We start from the raw sequence: 18,434 nt of genomic DNA on the forward strand, positions 1-18,434 counted from the left end.
GCCGCCTGATTGCAGCCGCCATGTCGATCGTTTATTCACAACCACACAATAAGCCGCATAAATTATTGCGTGTGAATCGCTCCGGTTCATTTCCCTTCTGGATGTTACTTACAGAAAAACGGATATGCTTCATCACCGGTTAAGGCCTCCGCAGACGCTCGGCTTTTCAAAATAGAAAGAGAAAAGAAACAGCGGTGACATTTTTTAATGTAACCCCCCCCCCCAATCACCCCAACCCCTCTTTCAAGGTTGTACGACAGCGTGTGTGATCACACTGAGGTGTCGGGATGAATCGCTGCAGGGTCGTCCCTCATCCGGGAGAGCGGGAAGTAAATCAGCTGATGTGGGAGCCAGGATCGTATTTCATGTTAGAAGCAGGCGGAAACAGATTCTGTGTTCACTTGCAGCTGCTGCACCGGACAGCTGCAGGTGTTTTTATTCATATTTCCTTTCATGCATCTTTAGATCTTTGAAGGATGAGAAAGAGGAGCGAAGAGGGTTTTTTTTTTCTGCGGGTAACAACCAGCAAACGAAATATGTAAATGCAAATAAAAAATATCAGAAAAAACAAAAATGACAGGAAGGAAAATTCTTATGGAAATTGTATGAAACTGGATCTGACTCGATCTGATTGGAAACCTGATAATACTACGTCCCGCCCCACTGATAGCTGTAACTTGACTGCACCACGGGCCTGTCAATCAAACAGACACGCCCCCCCCAAAACACGTGTTTTTGGAGTTTATTTTCCAATTAATGAGGGATTATTTTCAGATGGACCTCCAGAAAACTAATAAGGAGCGACTTTAGCTAAAAACACAGAGATAACTGATGGGCACATTTTATTCACTTTGGATTTGATGAGAGAAGTTTATTGCGGGAGTCTACGGAGACATTTTGGAGCCGACCTCTAGTGGCGCTCGGTGGTATTGCAGCTCAAGGCCCTTCTGCATCGGCAGGCTACGACCACTTTTATATCCAGTCTATTGATTAAACACCAGAAGTGTAAAGATGCACTTTTACACTCCGCGTGGAGCGATCACGAGCGCTAACCGTCCTTAACAACACTTAACAACATCTCCAGCTCCAGTTTCACCTGATCCAAATCCTCAGAGCCTCCGAACACGCGGTTCTTTTCCGCGGCATACCGATCGCGTTTCTCCCTGAAGTTTATTTTCGGGGCGGACGGGAGGCTGTTGAACGTTACTCGGCCGCCGACAGCTGCAGCCCCCCCCCCCTCTTTTTTTTTTTTTCTTTTTCTGAGTGTGACTGTGGATCTAAAAAAAACAAAAAACGCTGCAGTTACTGCCTTTGATGAAAAATTAATTAAAGATGTTATTATACGAGACGACGATCCGTTCAGTTTTAGTTCAAAATGTTGGAGTTGGAACCAAATGAATGACGTTTGATGTCGGAATTCACACAAAAATTTTGACTCGCCGAGTTCATTAATTTATTTCGGAGATGAAGAAAAGAACTTCTTCACTTTGAGAGGGAAGTTTCACAATAATCTAACAGCAACGTTTTTCTAATATAAGTCTCCTTCCTCTCCTCTTTCCTGGCCTGATACTCTTCCACCTCCTCCTCCTCTTCCTCCTCCTCCTTCCTCTCCCCTTTTCTGTCCTGATACTCTTCCTCCTCCTCCTCCTTCCTCCTCTTCCTTTTCCTCCTCCTCCTTCCTCTCCCTTTTTCTGTCCTGGTACCCTTCCTCTTCCTCCTCCCCCTTCCTCTCCCCTTTTCTGTCCTGATACTCTTCCTCTTCCACCTCCTCCTCCTTTTCCTCCTCCTCCTTCCTCTCCCCTTTTCTGTCCTGATACTCTTCGTCTTCCTCCTCCTCCTTCCTCTCCCCTTTTCTGTCCTGATACTCTTCCTCTTCCACCTCCTCCTCTTCCTCCTCCTCCCTCCGTATCCTGTTCCTCCTCTTCCTCCTCCTCCTTCCTCTCCCCTTTTCTGTCCTGATACTCTTCCTCTTCCACCTCCTCCTCTTCCTCCGTATCCTGTTCCTCCTCTTCCTCCTCCTCCTTCCTCTCCCCTTTTCTGTCCTGATACTCTTCCACCTTCTCCTCCTCTTCCTCCTCTTCCTTCCTCTCCCCTTTTCTGTCCTGATACTCTTCCTCCTCCTCCTCCTCTTCCTCCTCCTCCTTCCCCTTCCTCTCCCCTTTTCTGTCCTGATACTCTTCCTCTTCCACCTCCTCCTCTTCCTCCTTCTTCCTCCGTATCCTGTTCCTCCTCTTCCTCCTCTTCCTTCCTCTCCCCTTTTCTGTCCTGATACTCTTCCTCTTCCACCTCCTCCTTCTTCCTCCGTATCCTGTTCCTCCTCTTCCTCCTCTTCCTTCCTCTCCCCTTTTCTGTCCTGATACTCTTCCTCTTCCACCTCCTCCTCCTTCCTCTCCCCTTTTCTGTCCTGATACTCCTCCTCCTTCCTCTCCCCTTTTCTGTCCTGATACTCCTCCTCCTCCTCCTCCTTCTCCTCCTCCTCCTCCAGGCCGTGTTGGAGAGCACGTGGCCCTCCAGCACCAGAGGAGGATACTTCCTGTGGATGAAGCTGAGAAACGTCATCCTCGGCGTCGCTCAGTTCAAGCAGGCTCTGCGCCGACCGGCTCCGCTGACCCAGAGTCCTCTTTCAGGTACCGGCGACCCGCTTCGCTCCGACGCAACAGAACTGGGATGTTTTAACATGTTTTAATGCACAATTTATTTCTTCGTGGTTTCTTTTACCAGATTTAAAGGGAAAACTTTTAAGTCCAACTGAAATTGTCGTACTTTTTTTTTTGTATCTGCGGTGAAAATCTGAAAACTTAAAAGACCTTTTTTCGACACGGCCAATCAAATCTTGCACACACACACACACACACACACACACACACACACACACACACACACACACACACACACACACACACACACACACACACACACACACACAAGGAGCCCGACAGCAGCCCTTTTCCGTACGTCAGCTCGTCGAATGAGCCGCCAAAACAACCAGGACAAAGTGCGCCGCTAACATTAAACAACATGTTGACGTCGAGCGGCGAAGCAAATCAGTGGAACCGACGCACCTCCGGTCAGATGAGAGGAACATAAATGTTGTATTTCTTCGTGTTGATTATAAAAATACAGAACAATACAAGCGTAAAAATACATTAAAAAAAAAATCTACCAAAAAACGCTTTATTTTAGACGGCCAAAATAGAGGCGAGTTTTAAAGTTTAAATGGCGGCAAAATGAACAAAAGTACGAAAGTAGAGACTCGACAACAACAATTATATAAAAAGAAATATAGATCCAAGTACTTTTTAGTACTTCTGTGTTCTCAGCTATAAATTTACAGGCAAACAAACTTGTGCAGTTTAAATAAAATCAGTTTCATGCATAACAAATTAAATATAATCTAAACAGATGATAATCTGAGATTGTTGCAGAGCAAACTGGAGCAACGCAGGCCACGCCCACAAATCACAATCCCAGGAAAGAAAATCTACCAACCGTTTTTTATTTTTTTTAAATTAAATTACATTTTTCAATCGTATTACACGAGTTGAAAAGTGAAACTATAAAACACAGATTGAACTCCCACCTGCATGCGAGTGAGTGAACACCTGCACACCCGGCGCATGCTAATCCCCCGTCCCGCTAATCCCGTCTTTTTTTTTTTTTTTTTTAAGAGACTCCCCCCGTCGACCAGAAAGAGGCGAAGCTTCTCGTAAAACACACTCGTCTCTTCTCTTCACTTTATGAAATCTATAAAACGTGGCAAATTTTCTGGGCTGCTGAACGCAGACTCAAACAGGCAATTAGTATTAATCAGTTGCTGAGTCGTCATTTTTCCTGATAATTGATGCTAAATCAGTTGTTTTATAGGAAATATTAAGAAACTGTAGAGCCCATAATTAAAAAGTATTACAGTCACTGTATTTATTCAATAAATAATAATAAAAAAAGCTTTTATTTTGAAGAAATTTGTCCATTTTTTGTTTTCAAGCTTTCAAAAAAATCCTTTCTCATTTCATTTCACATCTTTACAATCTGGTTTTACTGGATTTTATAGAGCCCATAAATAAAAGTATTACGGTCACTGTATTTATTCAATAAAAATAAAAAGCTTTTATTTTGAAGAAATTTGAAGTCTTTTTTTTGGTTTTGTTTTCAAGCTTTCTCATTTCATTTCACATCTTTACAAAGTGGTTTTACTGGATTCTATTTAGAAAAAGACGCATCGACGGCAAATACAAAATCAACTTTTTTTTTTCGTGACTTTCGAGATGATGCCCCGTCCTCCCTTTTTTTATTTTTTTTTTTTTTTTTTTTTTAACATCTTGTTGTTTTTGGGCAGATGGCAGCGACTTGGACGCCGTGAGTCACGGCAGCCTGGATAGCTCCGCCGATGCTCACGTGGCCGACTCCGCCAAAGTAGACCCCGCTGACGATAGATCTAGCACAGGTACACAAAAAACAAAACAAACAACAACCCAAAACAACGGCTGCTTTGCGTGACCCCCATCTTTTCAACGGCGGCCATCTTGTTCCACATCTTCTTTTTTCTTTCTCTCAATGACATCTTGTTTTATCTCCTTCCTTCATTTGTCCCCCCCGCTCACCGAACCGGCCTCTTCCTCGTCTCCCGCTTTGCTTTTTTTTTCTTCCGAACCTTCCCGTCCGTCTCCTTTTTTGTGCGTCACGACGTCATCGCCCCCCCCCCCCCTCCCGACCCCCTTGTTTTTTTTGTTTTTTTTGCGGCTGTGGTTTCCTTGCTCTGCTCTGACCCTTTAACCCTGCCCTTCACTCTGGACCCCTGCCCTGTGTTGCCCCTGCATGCAGTCGGCCGTGGGGGCGGCGGCGTGGGCGGCGGGGCCCCGGTGGTCCCCTCCCACCGGGGGGGCTGTGAGCTCAGAGAAGCCTCCCTCCACCCAGGTAAACCTCTCAGTCTCTCTCTGGTTGTCTCATCTTCTTAACGTGCTCTGCAACATTTTTTGAATTTTTTTGTTTGTTTATTTCCTTCATCGCTGTCCCTTTTTTCTCTCCTTTTGGGATCTTCTCTTTCTCATGTCACTGTTTTTTTTTTTTTTTTTGACTTTTCAACGTCTTCGCTTTCACCCACCGACTGATTTGTCTCTGTGAATTACGGCGAGTAATTACCCGGAGGCACGCTCTTTGTGATTACGGAAATCGTTTTTAATCACGGTGAGACGGCACCTCGGCACCGCAGAGAAAAGACTTTAAAGGAGGGAAGCTGCACGGTAGCTGGGGGGGGGGGTGAGGAGGGGATGGTGGGGGTGGGGAGGTGGAGTAGGGAGGGGGGGGTTGTCTCGTTGATTATTACACTCCTGGAAATCGGTTTTGTCGCAAAAGTCCTGCTCCGTAAGCGCGTCACATCCCAAAACGCTGCGCTCATGGTTTATTTATTCTGGAGGGAGAAGAGCGGCCGGAGAGGTTGACGGGGAGGATGAAAGAGGAAGAAGGATCCATCAGACAGCCGGTTGCCTGGAGACCCGACGGAGGAAGTTGTGGAGACAGATGGAGGCGTCGGCCTCCAGTCGGAGCAGTCGCAGTCATTAGCAGCTGTGAAAATGCAGTTTGTTTATTTATTTTTTTCTTATACAGTAACTGCAGATCTTTGCAACGCCCCCCCCCCCTCCACCCCCCGTCCCCCTCCCTCCCCAGAAATCAAGGAGATGAAAGGGGAAGAGAAGCCTCGGTCGTTCACGTATGTTCGTTGACGTCACCCGTCGGTTTTGCAAACGGCCGCCAGTTCAGAATTTGGTCCAGCGCCGGGTTTTGGGACAGGAAGTGACCATATTTGGGGGGTGGGGAGGGGCGAGAGACTCGATCTGATTGGAAACTCCGACGATACGATAGCCGTTAACCTGACTGCACCACCGGCCTGTCAATCAAACAGACCCCCCCCTCCCCCCCTCAAAAACGCAACTTTTTGAAGCTTATAATTAATGACGGGATTATTTTCAGATGGACCGCCAGTAAAATAAGAAGAAGGAGCGACTTTAGCTAACAACACCGAATTAGAAAGACATTTGATTGACATGAGAAATTTCATGAGAAGTTGAACGGGAGTCAATGGAAACCGGAGTCTTTTTGGAGCCGACCTCTGGTGGCACTCTGTGGTATTGCGGCTTAACGCATATCCGCATCAGCCTCATTTTTTTCTTTTATACAGTCTATCCTGTACAGCTACAGCAGATCCACTTTTTGTTTGTTTTTCTTTATACATCAAAAACAGCCTTGAAAAATCAAGACCTCAAAAGTGCGTTTGAAGTTCTGGATTTTTTTTGTTTTTTTTCATCCGTCGTGTTTTTAATAACTTCTGTGACCTCGTGACTTCAGCGCCTGTTTTTCTTTCTCTCGTCTCGTTCACACCGTGTCGTTTCTTTCTTTCTTTCTTTCTTTCTTTCTTTCTTTCTTTCTTTCTTTCTTTCTCTCTCTGCTGTTGTAGGAGATCAGTCAGATTTGGGTTATAACTCGCTGTCCAAAGAGGAGGTCCGGAGAGGAGACGCCGCCGCCCAGGACTCCGCCCCCGACAAGGAGGACAAGAAGGAGAGCGACTGCAGCTCCTGTCAGTACCTCTGGTCTCATCTGACATCACCTGATATTTCTGTAAAATAAAAATGGTGGCCACGTGGGACTCCCCCTCCCTCTCCCCCCATTTGATTTAAAATGGTGCGTGTCAAGCTGACATTTTTATTTCAATGTTTTGGTGTTTGTAGTGTCGGAGACGGAGAGCGCCAAGGGGAGTAAAGACTGCCTGCCTCAGCTGGACCTGGAGATCGGTTCCTCCTTCAGACCTCGCGGCATCGTTCGCAGCGGCTGTCCGTACGACGACTCGGCGTCTAAACCAAAGAGCTCCGCCAGCGCAGGTGACGTGAAGACAAACTCGCGGTTTCACAGATTTTGTGAAGTGGTACCTGAACTGTGTTTTTTTTATATTCTCTATTTTTAAAAACAGTCCGTTTTGGTGCACTAAATGTCTCTACATCAGCCATTTATGGTTTTGTAGCACAAAACATTGAAGCTATATGTATTTTTTAAATTTTTTTTTATTGAAATGCACCATGGGAGTTGTAGTTTATGTCTTTTATCGCATTTTCATGTTTACAGGCTTAATTGGGATATTTTCCAACAGATGAGTGTGTTTTACTTTCTAAGCTCCGCCCCCCTCCGGCACAGTTCATTTATGCCCCGCAGCGCAGAGCCCGACCCTCTCAAACCTGCAGGGATGATTGAATAATCTGAGCCTGAACCGACGTGGTCGAGTCGAGTCTGACGGTTCAGGTTGTGAATTACAAGTGTTCAGACATTTACAGACGTGGGATACTTCATACATTTCTAACAGACGGAGGTTTCAAATGAGGCTCGAGTGAACATGAATGTTTCGACTCCTCTCTCCCAGTTTTTCTGTTCGTGTTCACGTGTTTTAATTACTCGTATTTTTAATTGGATTAATTTGCATATAAAGCGGGGAATTGAGATTCAATCCCAAGTGGTCACACGAGATCCATCATAATGTAAACGTACATGTCTGAAATGAGCCCTGAGGCGCTCCAGATATTTCCTCCCCTCTCGTGTGACCTCCTAATAAAACTGCAGATCCATTTTTTAATCGTCGTCCTTCCTCTCTCTCGCTGCCAGGCCACGTCGCGGGCCTCCTCTTCACCACCTCCCTGGACGACATCGGCGAGGTTCGCACCAACAGTTTGCTCAGGAGACACAAGAGCGTCCTGGAGGAGGTGGCGGGCAGCGCCGGCAGCGGCACCACCGTCCTCGGCCTGGGCATGAGCCGGGGCGAGACCGACCCGGACAAGATCGCGGGACACCTGGGCGCCGACGCCAAGATCCTCTCCGCCGCCAACTTCAGCAAGAACAGGAGGCCTCGCTCGCTGGCTCTCGGAGGGTTGGAGGAGGTGGTCGCTAAGGCGGGCGCCGTGAGGGGTCTTCACCGCAGGGATGAGGAAGAGGAGACGGAGGGGCAGGACTCCAGCGATGAAGACGGGAACAACACGGAGGCCATTTTCGATTTGGAGGATCTGGATTTGGAGAAGCCCGCCACGGGGGCGAAACCTTACGGCAAGAAGAAAGCCGTTGAACGCAGCGCCAGCTACGGCGGCGTGAGCGCGGCGGCGGCGGCGTCCAGAGGGGCCGTTAAACGCACGGGAATCCAAACCGGCTACGACCCGCTGTCCCTCCTGGCGGCCGAGCAGCAGAGCGAGGACCGGGACCCCGACGGGGACGAGGCGAGCACGCCGAGCGCCCGCCGGGACCTGGCCCGGGAGATCGAGCTCTACATGAACCACATGGGCAGCCCGCTGAGCAGCCGCACGCCCAGCCTGGACCTGCAGGACCCGGCCAGCCCGCTCCTCCTCCTCCAGCCCTCCTCCTCCTCCTCCTTCCAGCCGGCCCCCCGCCGAGCCAGCCTTCCCCACGGCTCCCCCGTCAGGACGGCCGGCGTGCCGCGCTCCCGCACCTTCCACCCGCCCTCGCCCTCCCGGCCCATCTCCCGCCAGCGCCTGTGGTCGTCGCCGCCCTGCCGGAGCTCCAGCGCCACGCCGAGCCCCAGCCCGCGACCCAGCCCCTACAGGGAGCGGGCCGACCGGACGGGCCTGGCGTCGCCCTCGCCCTCCTCCTCCTCCTTCGCCCTGGACACTCTGCTCACGCCGACGCTGGACGTGTTCAAGACCAGCGTGTTCTCGGCGGGGAAGGGCGTCGCCGAGAAGGCGAGCCGCTGGTACTCCCGTCTGGCCACGTACACCACGCCCACCAAGGTAGAGATTCAGTGAAAGAAGCGCCGCCTCATCACCGTGACGTAATATCGTCAAACAAAATGTTTGTAAATCAATACGAAATACACGTTTCTCTTCATGTGCCGTCATGATCGCTTCCATTTAAAAAGGAAGGAAATTAGTTAGTGGCCGAATTTTAAACTTTTATTACATATTTAAATTAAAACAAACTGTTGTTTTTTTTGTTGTTGCTTAAACCTGCTCAAACATTGATGGGACTGTATCATAACACTCCAGCAAGCATCTCTCACTTGCAGTATATAAAAACTCTGATGCAACTCGTGACCCCCAAGTTTGAGTGCTGCTGCCACCTTGTGGTCATTCCAACGTCTGACTATTTGTTCCCGTGGACTCCGTTTACCAACTAAATAGAGAGCAGACACCTTTTCAATCATTACAGTCTTACGAGGGTTTAAGAGGAGACTCTTGTCCAGTCCGTGATGACATGAACTCCCCCTCTGTTCCTCCAGGACGGACACGGCGACCTCCTCGGCGTCGGAGATCCGGACCGCTCCTCCCTGCTGGACGAGGAGGCCTGCGGGGGGTCGGAGTGCTCCATGGTCTCCCCGCAGAGGAACGGCCCCCGCAGGAGCCCCAGACGGAGCCCCCTGCGCAGCCCCACCACCGCTGCAGGCTCCGGCCACAGGAGACCCGCGTCGCTGTTCCCCGGTGAGGACCACCTTCAAAATGTTCATTTTAGTTTTGTCAACAAAAACAAAACAAAAATTATCCTAAAAAAAAATCACAGATTTGTGACTTGTTTTTTCCAAAACAGAATTTTTGCAGGAGTTTGATTGTTCAGATATTTTAACTTACGGTTCAGTGTTCAATTCTTTATTCTCACATTTGTCGTGTAAAACAGACATAAAAGGAACCTTTAAAAATACAGAAAATAAACGTGACGCACCACAAAAAGCGAACCACTCCTTGGAAACGATGCCGTCCATCTCCGTGTGTCTGTAAAACATACATGTAAATAAATCTGTAAGCGGCGTGTTGTCACGTGTTCCCTCCAGGATGCGTCCTCTCTCCTCCCGGGTTTCCTCTGCCGGACAAGTCGGACCTCGGCTCGTCGCGCTACACCAGCAACACCAGCATCTTCAACAACTACGCCATGGAGGTAAAACCAGGAGCTACAAACCTTTCAGCATAACGATATAATGCAGCCGGCGATCATAGGAACAGTTTCAACATATTATCCTCTCAGGGTTGCATTTCAAATTTTATCCGATTTTTTTTTAATTAATTCTATTTTTTAATTCATTTCATAATTTTTAATTTTTTTTCTCTAGTTTTCTATATTTCTTTTCTTTAATTGTGCTTTTTTTTCTTGTTGTTTCTATTTTAATTCACTTTATTCAAAGTATTATAAATGTTGTTTTGTTATATTGTTTAATTTGAATAACTTCTTTTTCTTCCTTTCCCTCTTTTGGTGGTCGCTGTTGGCCGTTACCTTCCGGTTGTTCACACGCGGTCGATGAACACCTGATCGTTTAAAGAAACACATTCGTCTGCGTTTTTATCTTCGAACATTTTGTGTCTGAAAAAGTGCCTGAAGAAAAAAGAAAAAAAAGAAAAGCAACTTTGAAGATTTTTCGATTTTGTTCAACAACTGCAACGTGCAAAAAAAAAAAAAAAAAAAGCAACTTGAATTAGAAAGAACTTTAAATAAACATTAAGATGTTGTATAATAATAATAATAATAATCTGTAAGCTCACCTTGTGGGTGAAACCGTATCTGAACGGAGCTCGTCGCCTTCTTCCAGCTGCTGATCTCCAGCTGTTCTCGCTGTAAGACGTGCGACTGCCTGGTGTACGACGAGGAGATCATGGCCGGCTGGACGGCAGACGACTCCAACCTGAACACCACCTGCCCCTTCTGCGGGAACCCCTTCCTGCCCTTCCTCAACGTGGAGATCAGGGACATGCGAGGACCCGGCAGGTAGGCGGGAGGCGGGGCATCCTGGGGGCACATTGTTTTATATTTAACAATCAATAAATCAATCAAAAACGATCATTCTATAGTTATATTTACAAAAGGTGCATTCGACGTCATATTTCGCCTCTCCTGGACGTGATCGTGATCTCGTCTCTTATCCTCAGGCTCTTCCTGAAGGGCAGCCCGTCGGTGGACGAGGCGATGACCTCATCGTACTCCGCCTCCACAGGTTTGGACACGGGGACGTCCACTCTGTCCACGCCGTGTCCCACAACAGCGGTCTCACCCCCGTCCCCCATGATCGCCGTGCAGGACTGCTCAGGAAGGTATTCACTGTCACACAGCCTTACAATGTCCAAAAAAAAAAGAAGTCATGCTATATATAAATATATATATAAATATAAAATAAAAAGGCATACTATAGTATGTCGTCAAAATATATTTAAAAAAAGTCATACTACAGTTATGTTGTCAAAATATAAAAAATAAATAAAGTCATACGGTAGTATGACCAAAATATAAAGAAAATGTCGTACTATGGTATGTCGTTTCGGTTCTCTTGTAAATGAAGACAAATGAAAACAACTTCTATATTTCATTTTAACGTCACTGACTGGTCGTCAGCCGTCGTCTCCACGGACAGTTTGACGGGACATTAAATACACATTCGTGAATTAAATCCAGCCGACACGACGTCCTGAAACACAGTTACGGAGATTTCAACGGGAAGCTCGACACAGTTTCCAGTTTTGTTGTTCTCGTCGTGTATTCTCAGATGTGCTGCATGATTTTTGTTGTTGTTGTTGTTGTTGTTGTTTTTCATCCTCATGCAGCTTCCAGTTTGTCTGATTACACAATGCTTTTGAAGCTACTGTAGCTGCGTCCACACACACTCTCCCCATCTGCATTGTAAAAGAGCAGCGAGAGGTGATCTGCAGCACCTGGTCCGAACAAAGCTCTCTCTGTGTGTGTGTGTGTGTGTGTGTGTGTGTGTGTGTGTGTGTGTGTGTGTGTGTGTGTGTGTGTGTGTGAGAGCAATAGGGATGAAGAGTGCACGACGGCCCCGTTGGGATTTTTTTTGTTTTTTTTGTTCAGTATGTTGTTCGGGTTCAAATAATTCAGCTGTTTTTTTTTTTGTTGCTCTTAATGTACTTAAAAACAAACAAACACAAACAGGACAGAAATGATCGATTCTGACAGAAAACTATTTGGATGTGTGTTGTGGAAATAAAAAGTGTAAACAAAGAAAAGAGATCTCCCATATCGTAATAAAGAATTCAAAATCAACATTCAGCAGCAGGTTATGGACCGTATACATATATATATATATATATATATGTTTATTTATTTATGTCTCTATTCAGCAGTGATCGGCGGTTCCATTATTCAGGGATATAGTTTAGGTTTTACAGTTGATATCATGGACGTGATGCGTCTCCGCAGGACTCGATCGACCCGCGCTCAGGGCATCGACATCCCCGCGGAGCGCCGCCAGGGGGCGCTGTCCTCCGGAGCGCCCATGGCCCGCAGCGTCAGCGTCTTCGGCCCTCTGGACCAGGCGGCCCAGTTCAACCGCTGCGTGCCGACGTCGGGCAGCCTGCCGTGCCGTCTGAACGAAACCACGGTACGACTCAACTGTAGATTTTAATGTAGAAATAAACTTTTTTTATTTTTATTTTTAAACCTCCAGCTATTTCACATCCCTACACTTCAAAACATTTACAATAGATCACCGTCTACGGCCGACGGGACATTTTTTGTTCAGGACATGCTCACCGCAACATTATGGTCAATTCAAAAGTCTGTCACTTTATATTTGTTTAAATATGCTAAATCTATTTATCTATTTATTTTCTATTTCCCCGAAACATTTGGTCGAACTTCACCAAAAATCAGCCCTCAGGCGGGGCTCGAACCCTCAACCTTCCTGCTGTGATGCGACAACCGTAAACAAACAAAACCGGTTTTTTTTTTGGCATCTTTAAAACCGTTTTACAAAAAAAGGAAAAAAAAAATTAAAATTAAAAAGCAACAAGAGGAAAAACCGAGTGTGGATGTTTTTTTTGTGTCATGAATCGTCCTGTGAAAAACTAGTTTTCAGTCTCCTGGCTGAAATCTTAACCCCTCCGATTTTTCCGGACCCACCCAGGACCCGCTGAGCGTGGAGTGGCGGCTCCACAACCCCGAGCCGGTGACGGTTCCCTACCTGAGCCCGCTGGTGCTGTGGAAGGAGCTGGAGAGTCTGCTGGAGAACGAGGGCGACCCGGTGATCACGGAGGCCGACATGGTGGACCATCACCCCATCATCTACTGGAACCTGGTCTGGTACTTCAGACGGCTGGACCTGCCCAGCAACCTGCCGGGTCTCATCCTCACCTCCGAGCACTGCAACCAGGACTCCCAGGTCGGACGCACGAAAACACACGAAAACACACGAAAATACACGAAAACACACGAAAACGGAGTTAAATTTAACGATAGCCGCAGACGGAGGCTTTTTTTTTCCGGTTGTCCATCTCGAGAACACTTCGAGGGAATTTGGTCAAACTCGGATAAAACATTCCCTTGATACCGAGGATGAACTGATCAGGCAAAGGTCAAAGGTTAAAGGTCACTGTGACCCCAAATCGACTCATTCACATGAACGTGATAGCTCAGGAGCGCCTTGATTGAATTTCTTCAAAATTGGCACAATATTTCACTCGGCCTCAATTTGGGTGGTCAAAGGTCAAAGTTCAAAGTCACTGTGACCTCCCGTTGCCCCACTCGTCCGCCCGTCCCGTTCTTGGGAACGCGGTATCTCAAGAACGCCTCCAGGGAATTTGTTCAAATTTGGCAAAACCATTCACTTGGTACCGACGATGGCCCGATACGATTTTGGTGTTTAAAGGTCAAAGGTCGAAGACTGTTTCACACACACCTGTAAACGCAATTCTTCAGGAACGCCTTGAGAAAATGTTTTCAAATTTGAAACAAATATTTCCTTCGGCTCGGCAATGAAGTGTTTCGATTTCGGAGGTCAACGGTCAAGGTCACTGCGAGTTCAGTATCTATATGTGTTTGGTCAGATATACATCTACATATACAACTTGAGTGGTTAGCGGAGGCTTACAACCGCTACGTAGTAATTTGAGTTTTTCAAGTCCAAAACAACTAATTAATCAGTTTACAGCAAATAAACCCGTCCTCTTGTGTAAAGAAAAATATCTTATCATGTAAATAGTTTGAGTAAATAGTCAAATATTTGTGTCATTTTTATTATTTGAATCCAGTTTTCATCCATTTATTTAATGCTTAAAAACTCAAATCCGACCAGTTTTCATTTACCAGCTCTGGATTGTTTATTATTTATTCATAAATTGATACATTTTCGACTCCCGGCGTCTCTGTTGTCGTGTCCCTCGTCAGGTCCCTCGTCACTGGATGTCGGAGGACGGTAAACACGTGTTGATCCAGATCCTGTGGGACAACCTGAAGCTGCACCAGGACCCCATCCAGCCTCTGTACATCCTCTGGAACACATTCAGTGAGTCTCACTGAAATTGAGTTCAAATGTAGGATAAAGCAAAAACACACAGTAAAGGCGCCGCGGTGGATGGAAATATACAATAATCTACATTTCATTTCGCAAGAATTTTATTTTTGGGAAATTATTTTGGGAGTTTTTGCCGCTTTTGGAGCGAAAACCCGCCGATTTCTGTCGTTGTTCTTATTTTCTGTTTTGTGAGTTTAAACTGAGCCAAAAAAAAAAAAAACATTTTGAGGAATAAATTGTTAAATATAAAACCTCAAATGCAGTGATTTAAAATGGTCAGCGTGGTATTTGGAGTTCATCCTTGAGAAGAACGGCTCCCCGGCTGGATCGCAGCGATTGATTTGGATTTGATTTGGATTTGTTAACGGAGGAGGAGGCGTGGAGGCGACCCGAGGAGTCATGTGATCCGTGTGCTAACCGGCTCTTGTCTGCTCTCTTGTCTTTCAGGACTTAATTGTACTCTGTTGTTAGAGAGTGAGTGTTCCTCCCTCAGACGAGTCCTGTTGTTTGGTGTCCTGTCCCCTGCTCTGTCCGTCCCCCCGTCTCTCGTTCTGCTTGATGCTTGAAGTCAGCTGTTACTTTTTTACGTGTCTGTGCAGTGTGAAACCGTCTCGACACTTTCGGGGGTTGTTTTGACGTGTTTGTTCTCAAATACAGTTCCCTGCTCTGTATTTGGAGTGTCGGTTCTTTTGCATCTCCGCCCGAATGTCCGCCTGTGTTCGTCCTCCCCCCCCCCTCGTTGACGCGGACATTCGGTTGTTGTTTTGTTGAAACTTAAAAGATGGATGTTGCCGTGGTGTTTAAATGGGGCTGGGTGTCGAGAAAAAACAACAACCGCGACGCGCTGGCGCGACTCCGTAAATCCATCGCTGATGTTCTTAGCGGCTGATATCGAGGTTTCAATCAGTGGTTTAATAAATCATGTTGCACTATTAATTATATTAATAATATTCATATTAGTAATGTTTAAATAGGTTACAAAAACAGAAACTATGTGAACTCCAAGTTTGACTATTTATCTCTGAGGGGAATTTCACGAGAAGTCAGAAAAACAAGTCAGATAAAAAAGAAAAAAATATGAAAGAAAATAGAGTGGACTGTAAAAAAATAAAGCAATATATACCCAACAATACAATACAGCAATAATTGTTTTTAACTCTTTAGTCTAACAGCTGTTAGAGCCTCTAAGCAGCAGGTTTAAAATATTCCCCAAAAATAAACGACTGAAAACAAAGAAGTAAATAAAAGAAATAAAATCATGAAAAACAAATGACTAAAACCTGAACTATATTACAACATCAGCGCCTGTTTTATTGAACTATTTTAATGATTCTAACTAAACTAAATAAAAAATTTAAAAAAAAAATCTATTAAGGTATTTTTATTTTGTTGAAATACTAAAAGATGCATTTGAAGTGAAACAATTTGATCTCGTTTTTGTACATCTGAAGTTTGTATTCAACAATTTGTTTTTAAATCAGTGTAAATTCCTAATATTGTCCCGTTTATTGGATCCAACTTGACTCAAAGTGAAGTACTGCTTCATGCCGGTACAGAGACCCAGCCCCAAGTCGTCTTCATCAGACTGAGAGCCTTTTTCTTACAAACAAACTGAAGTTGAACTGTGTGTGTGTGTGTGTGTGTGTGTGTGTGTGTGTGTGTGTGTGTGTGTGTGTGTGTGTGTGTGTGTGTGTTGTGTCAGACGTGGGTTACCCTCTGTCCCGGCCGGTCCCGGAGGAGGAGAAGCCGTTCAGCGAGGAGTTTCTGCAGAGCGTGGTGAAGAGCATCCAGAGGAACGACGTCAGCCGGCCGATGGGTCAACTGCTGCAACTGCTCGGCCAGACGCTCGGGGTCAAGAGGCAAAGGTCAGCAGGGCGGACAGGGGTCGACATATCTGGGGGCTTGTCTGGTATTGAAATGTCAACAAATTTACATAAAAAAAAAAAAAAAAAGAGCTCATGTTTGTATTTTGACGTCAATTCTTTTCCTCAGGAGTTTGTACCGGGACATCCTCTTCCTCTCCCTGGTGGCTCTGGGAAAAGACAACATTGATATCGGTGAGTCGTAGTTTTATGTTTTAATAATAACATATAAAAATATTCCAACGTTGACGGAGTTTCTACATTTTGCACTGCTTATTATTATTATTATTTTACATTTGTTTCAATGGTAGTTATTTTAATTTTTTGGGGTATATTTCCTTCACTGAAGCTGAGTTTCAGGATACAAATTTTCAATATTTCAAGTTAAATAGAATAAATTCAAAAGTTGTGACACGGCAGGAATTGAATAAAACATTTTTTTTAAATAGTTTTCTCAGTCGCTGCTCCGAAACTTTGGAACAGCGTTAAAAAAACGTAAACTTAAATACCAGGAACTTAAAAAACATATTAAAAGACATTAGGCCTAAATAAATAAAATGTTTCGTATGTATTTGTTATGTTTATGCCCTCGTGTGTCGTTTTGGCTTCACATATCGTTTTAATTTCTTTAAATTTTGTTTTATTGCTCATTTTGTCTTTCGTGGCTTAAATGTTTTGTGTCTGTCTGATTGTTTGAATCCAGATTGTTGTTGTTCAGCTGTTTGGTCAACTGTAAAAAAAATAACTCACTTGACTTTGTAGCTGCTAAATGCTTAACGATGGCGACTAGATAGTCCCGTACGTTAATATACGTAATCATCTAATAATATCCTGAGCTTGAACTCGGGAGTAGCTAATCGGCTCCGAGAGACAGCAGACAGAAAAATTAAAAGTTGTCCACTTTTGTACTTTAATCCTACTCGCACAGTAATTTCTCGTGTTTACAACTCCCATCTCCGGCCTAATGTCACAACAAAAAGGGGCGGAGACACCGCCTGCTGGTGTCACTGGGCATTGCAGGTGGAGCATCACAAACCGCACTTGGCTGATTACAGTCTGTGATTTGATGCTCGGCAAGAAGTTGATCAGCTGACTGTCGTGGCTGGAAACGATGCCAATAAAACCAAAACAATGAGCTGAAAGACGCCAAGTTGCTCCACAGAGCCGGAGCGCGTCCACACCAGCAGCTTTAAAGAATACAAACCGTAAAAGCACCTCTGCGTCGAGTGTCTTCTGACGATGTTGTTGTCCGTCCCCCCGTCCCGTCCCCCCCCCCCCCCCCGTCCCCTCAGACGCCTTCGACCGGGAGTACAAGCTGGCGTACGACCGCCTGGTGCCGAACCTGGTGAAGCTGACCCACAACTCCGACCGTCCCCCGAGCACCGGGGTCATGGAGTGTCGCAGGACGTTCGGAGAGCCTTACCTGTGAACGCTCAACCTTCGACTCTCATCGTCCTCATCGTCGCTTTCAGAACCAGCTCAGGAAAAAAAAAACAAAAAAAAAGAAAAGAAAACAACCTGTTGGAAGACTGTGAATGTGCGCTACGGGAACGTTCGGAAGAACCCCGTTAAAAAAGAAAAAAGGTACCGTCGACTGCGGTCAACGTTACGTAGCCTGAACTTGAAAAGACTTTTGTGACGACGGAAAAACACTCGGCAGCGTTCGTGAACACTTCGTCCAGCGTCGAGGGCGCCTCGCCTGGTTTCCTGTGAAAATCTGTGAAAAGTCTACGAAACATCCTGTAAATACAAAGCAGTCGAGGATTTTTCTAAAAAAAACAAAAAAACACGACAAAAACTTCAAATGTAACATTTATATTGTATAGTCACACATCATATAAAGACTAATATTAGCAATATTTTAACTTGAACTCTATTTATACAAAGCCAGCTTTATTTATTGTAGCGTCCCTTCGTCGTGTGCAGTGTTTTCCCGTCGCCCGCGGGTCGCGTCCTCGTCCCGTTTGAAAATTAAGCCAAATATCAACCGGTTTCAGCTCCTGAAATGTGAAGATTCGCTGCGTTTGATTTGGTGCGTTTTGGACGATTCATTTCTTGCCGCCAGCGCTCCGTACGCGGTCTGGAACTTTTTTCACGGCCACTCCAGTTAAATTCAATTTCGGCAGCGGTTTCGCGTCCCTTTGCGTTGCCCGGCGTGAATTTGCGGACATTCACGCCGTACGTAGTCGCTCCGTGCGGATCGTCGGCTCGGCGTTTGGTCCGAACGCACCGTTACAACGCTGGAAAAAAAACCAAACAAACATGCGGGTGATTTATTTCACTATTTCGGCTGTTTTATCGAAGGT

At 45.8% G+C, this 18,434-nt stretch overlaps 1 protein-coding gene and 1 long non-coding RNA gene across 11 annotated transcripts in view; one reads left to right on the forward strand and one right to left on the reverse strand.

Moving 5' to 3' along the window:
- Positions 1-17,955, forward strand: part of LOC138624859 (C-myc promoter-binding protein-like) — a 58,381-nt gene extending 40,426 nt beyond the window's left edge. For 2 of the 10 annotated variants that reach the window (XM_069705407.1, XM_069705409.1), the window contains 17 exons: positions 2,486-2,627; positions 4,337-4,444; positions 4,822-4,914; positions 6,452-6,571; positions 6,723-6,872; positions 7,645-8,774; positions 9,263-9,461; positions 9,809-9,912; positions 10,559-10,734; positions 10,896-11,057; positions 12,175-12,355; positions 12,881-13,135; positions 14,140-14,257; positions 14,714-14,740; positions 15,969-16,131; positions 16,259-16,323; positions 17,421-17,955. In XM_069705407.1, the coding sequence (XP_069561508.1) occupies positions 2,486-2,627; positions 4,337-4,444; positions 4,822-4,914; positions 6,452-6,571; positions 6,723-6,872; positions 7,645-8,774; positions 9,263-9,461; positions 9,809-9,912; positions 10,559-10,734; positions 10,896-11,057; positions 12,175-12,355; positions 12,881-13,135; positions 14,140-14,257; positions 14,714-14,740; positions 15,969-16,131; positions 16,259-16,323; positions 17,421-17,557 (3,330 nt within the window). In that variant the 3' untranslated portion in view covers positions 17,558-17,955. The remainder of the gene's footprint in view (positions 1-2,485; positions 2,628-4,336; positions 4,445-4,821; positions 4,915-6,451; positions 6,572-6,722; positions 6,873-7,644; positions 8,775-9,262; positions 9,462-9,808; positions 9,913-10,558; positions 10,735-10,895; positions 11,058-12,174; positions 12,356-12,880; positions 13,136-14,139; positions 14,258-14,713; positions 14,741-15,968; positions 16,132-16,258; positions 16,324-17,420) is intronic. The other 8 variants (XM_069705410.1, XM_069705411.1, XM_069705417.1 and 5 more) reach the window with 5 other exon arrangements.
- LOC138624890 (uncharacterized) lies at positions 10,675-13,005 on the reverse strand. Its single transcript, XR_011311190.1, has 3 exons — positions 12,938-13,005; positions 10,828-11,076; positions 10,675-10,755 (listed from the first exon to the last, which is right to left on the reverse strand). It is a non-coding gene; the product is annotated as an uncharacterized lncRNA (long non-coding RNA).
- Positions 17,956-18,434: the final 479 nt, after the last annotated feature.

This window comes from Brachyistius frenatus, unplaced genomic scaffold (assembly GCF_029030835.1).
Source record: "Brachyistius frenatus isolate BFR_SWC_R1_liver_20210118 unplaced genomic scaffold, ASM2903083v1 Contig_56, whole genome shotgun sequence".
Classification (NCBI taxonomy): Eukaryota; Metazoa; Chordata; class Actinopteri; family Embiotocidae; genus Brachyistius; species Brachyistius frenatus.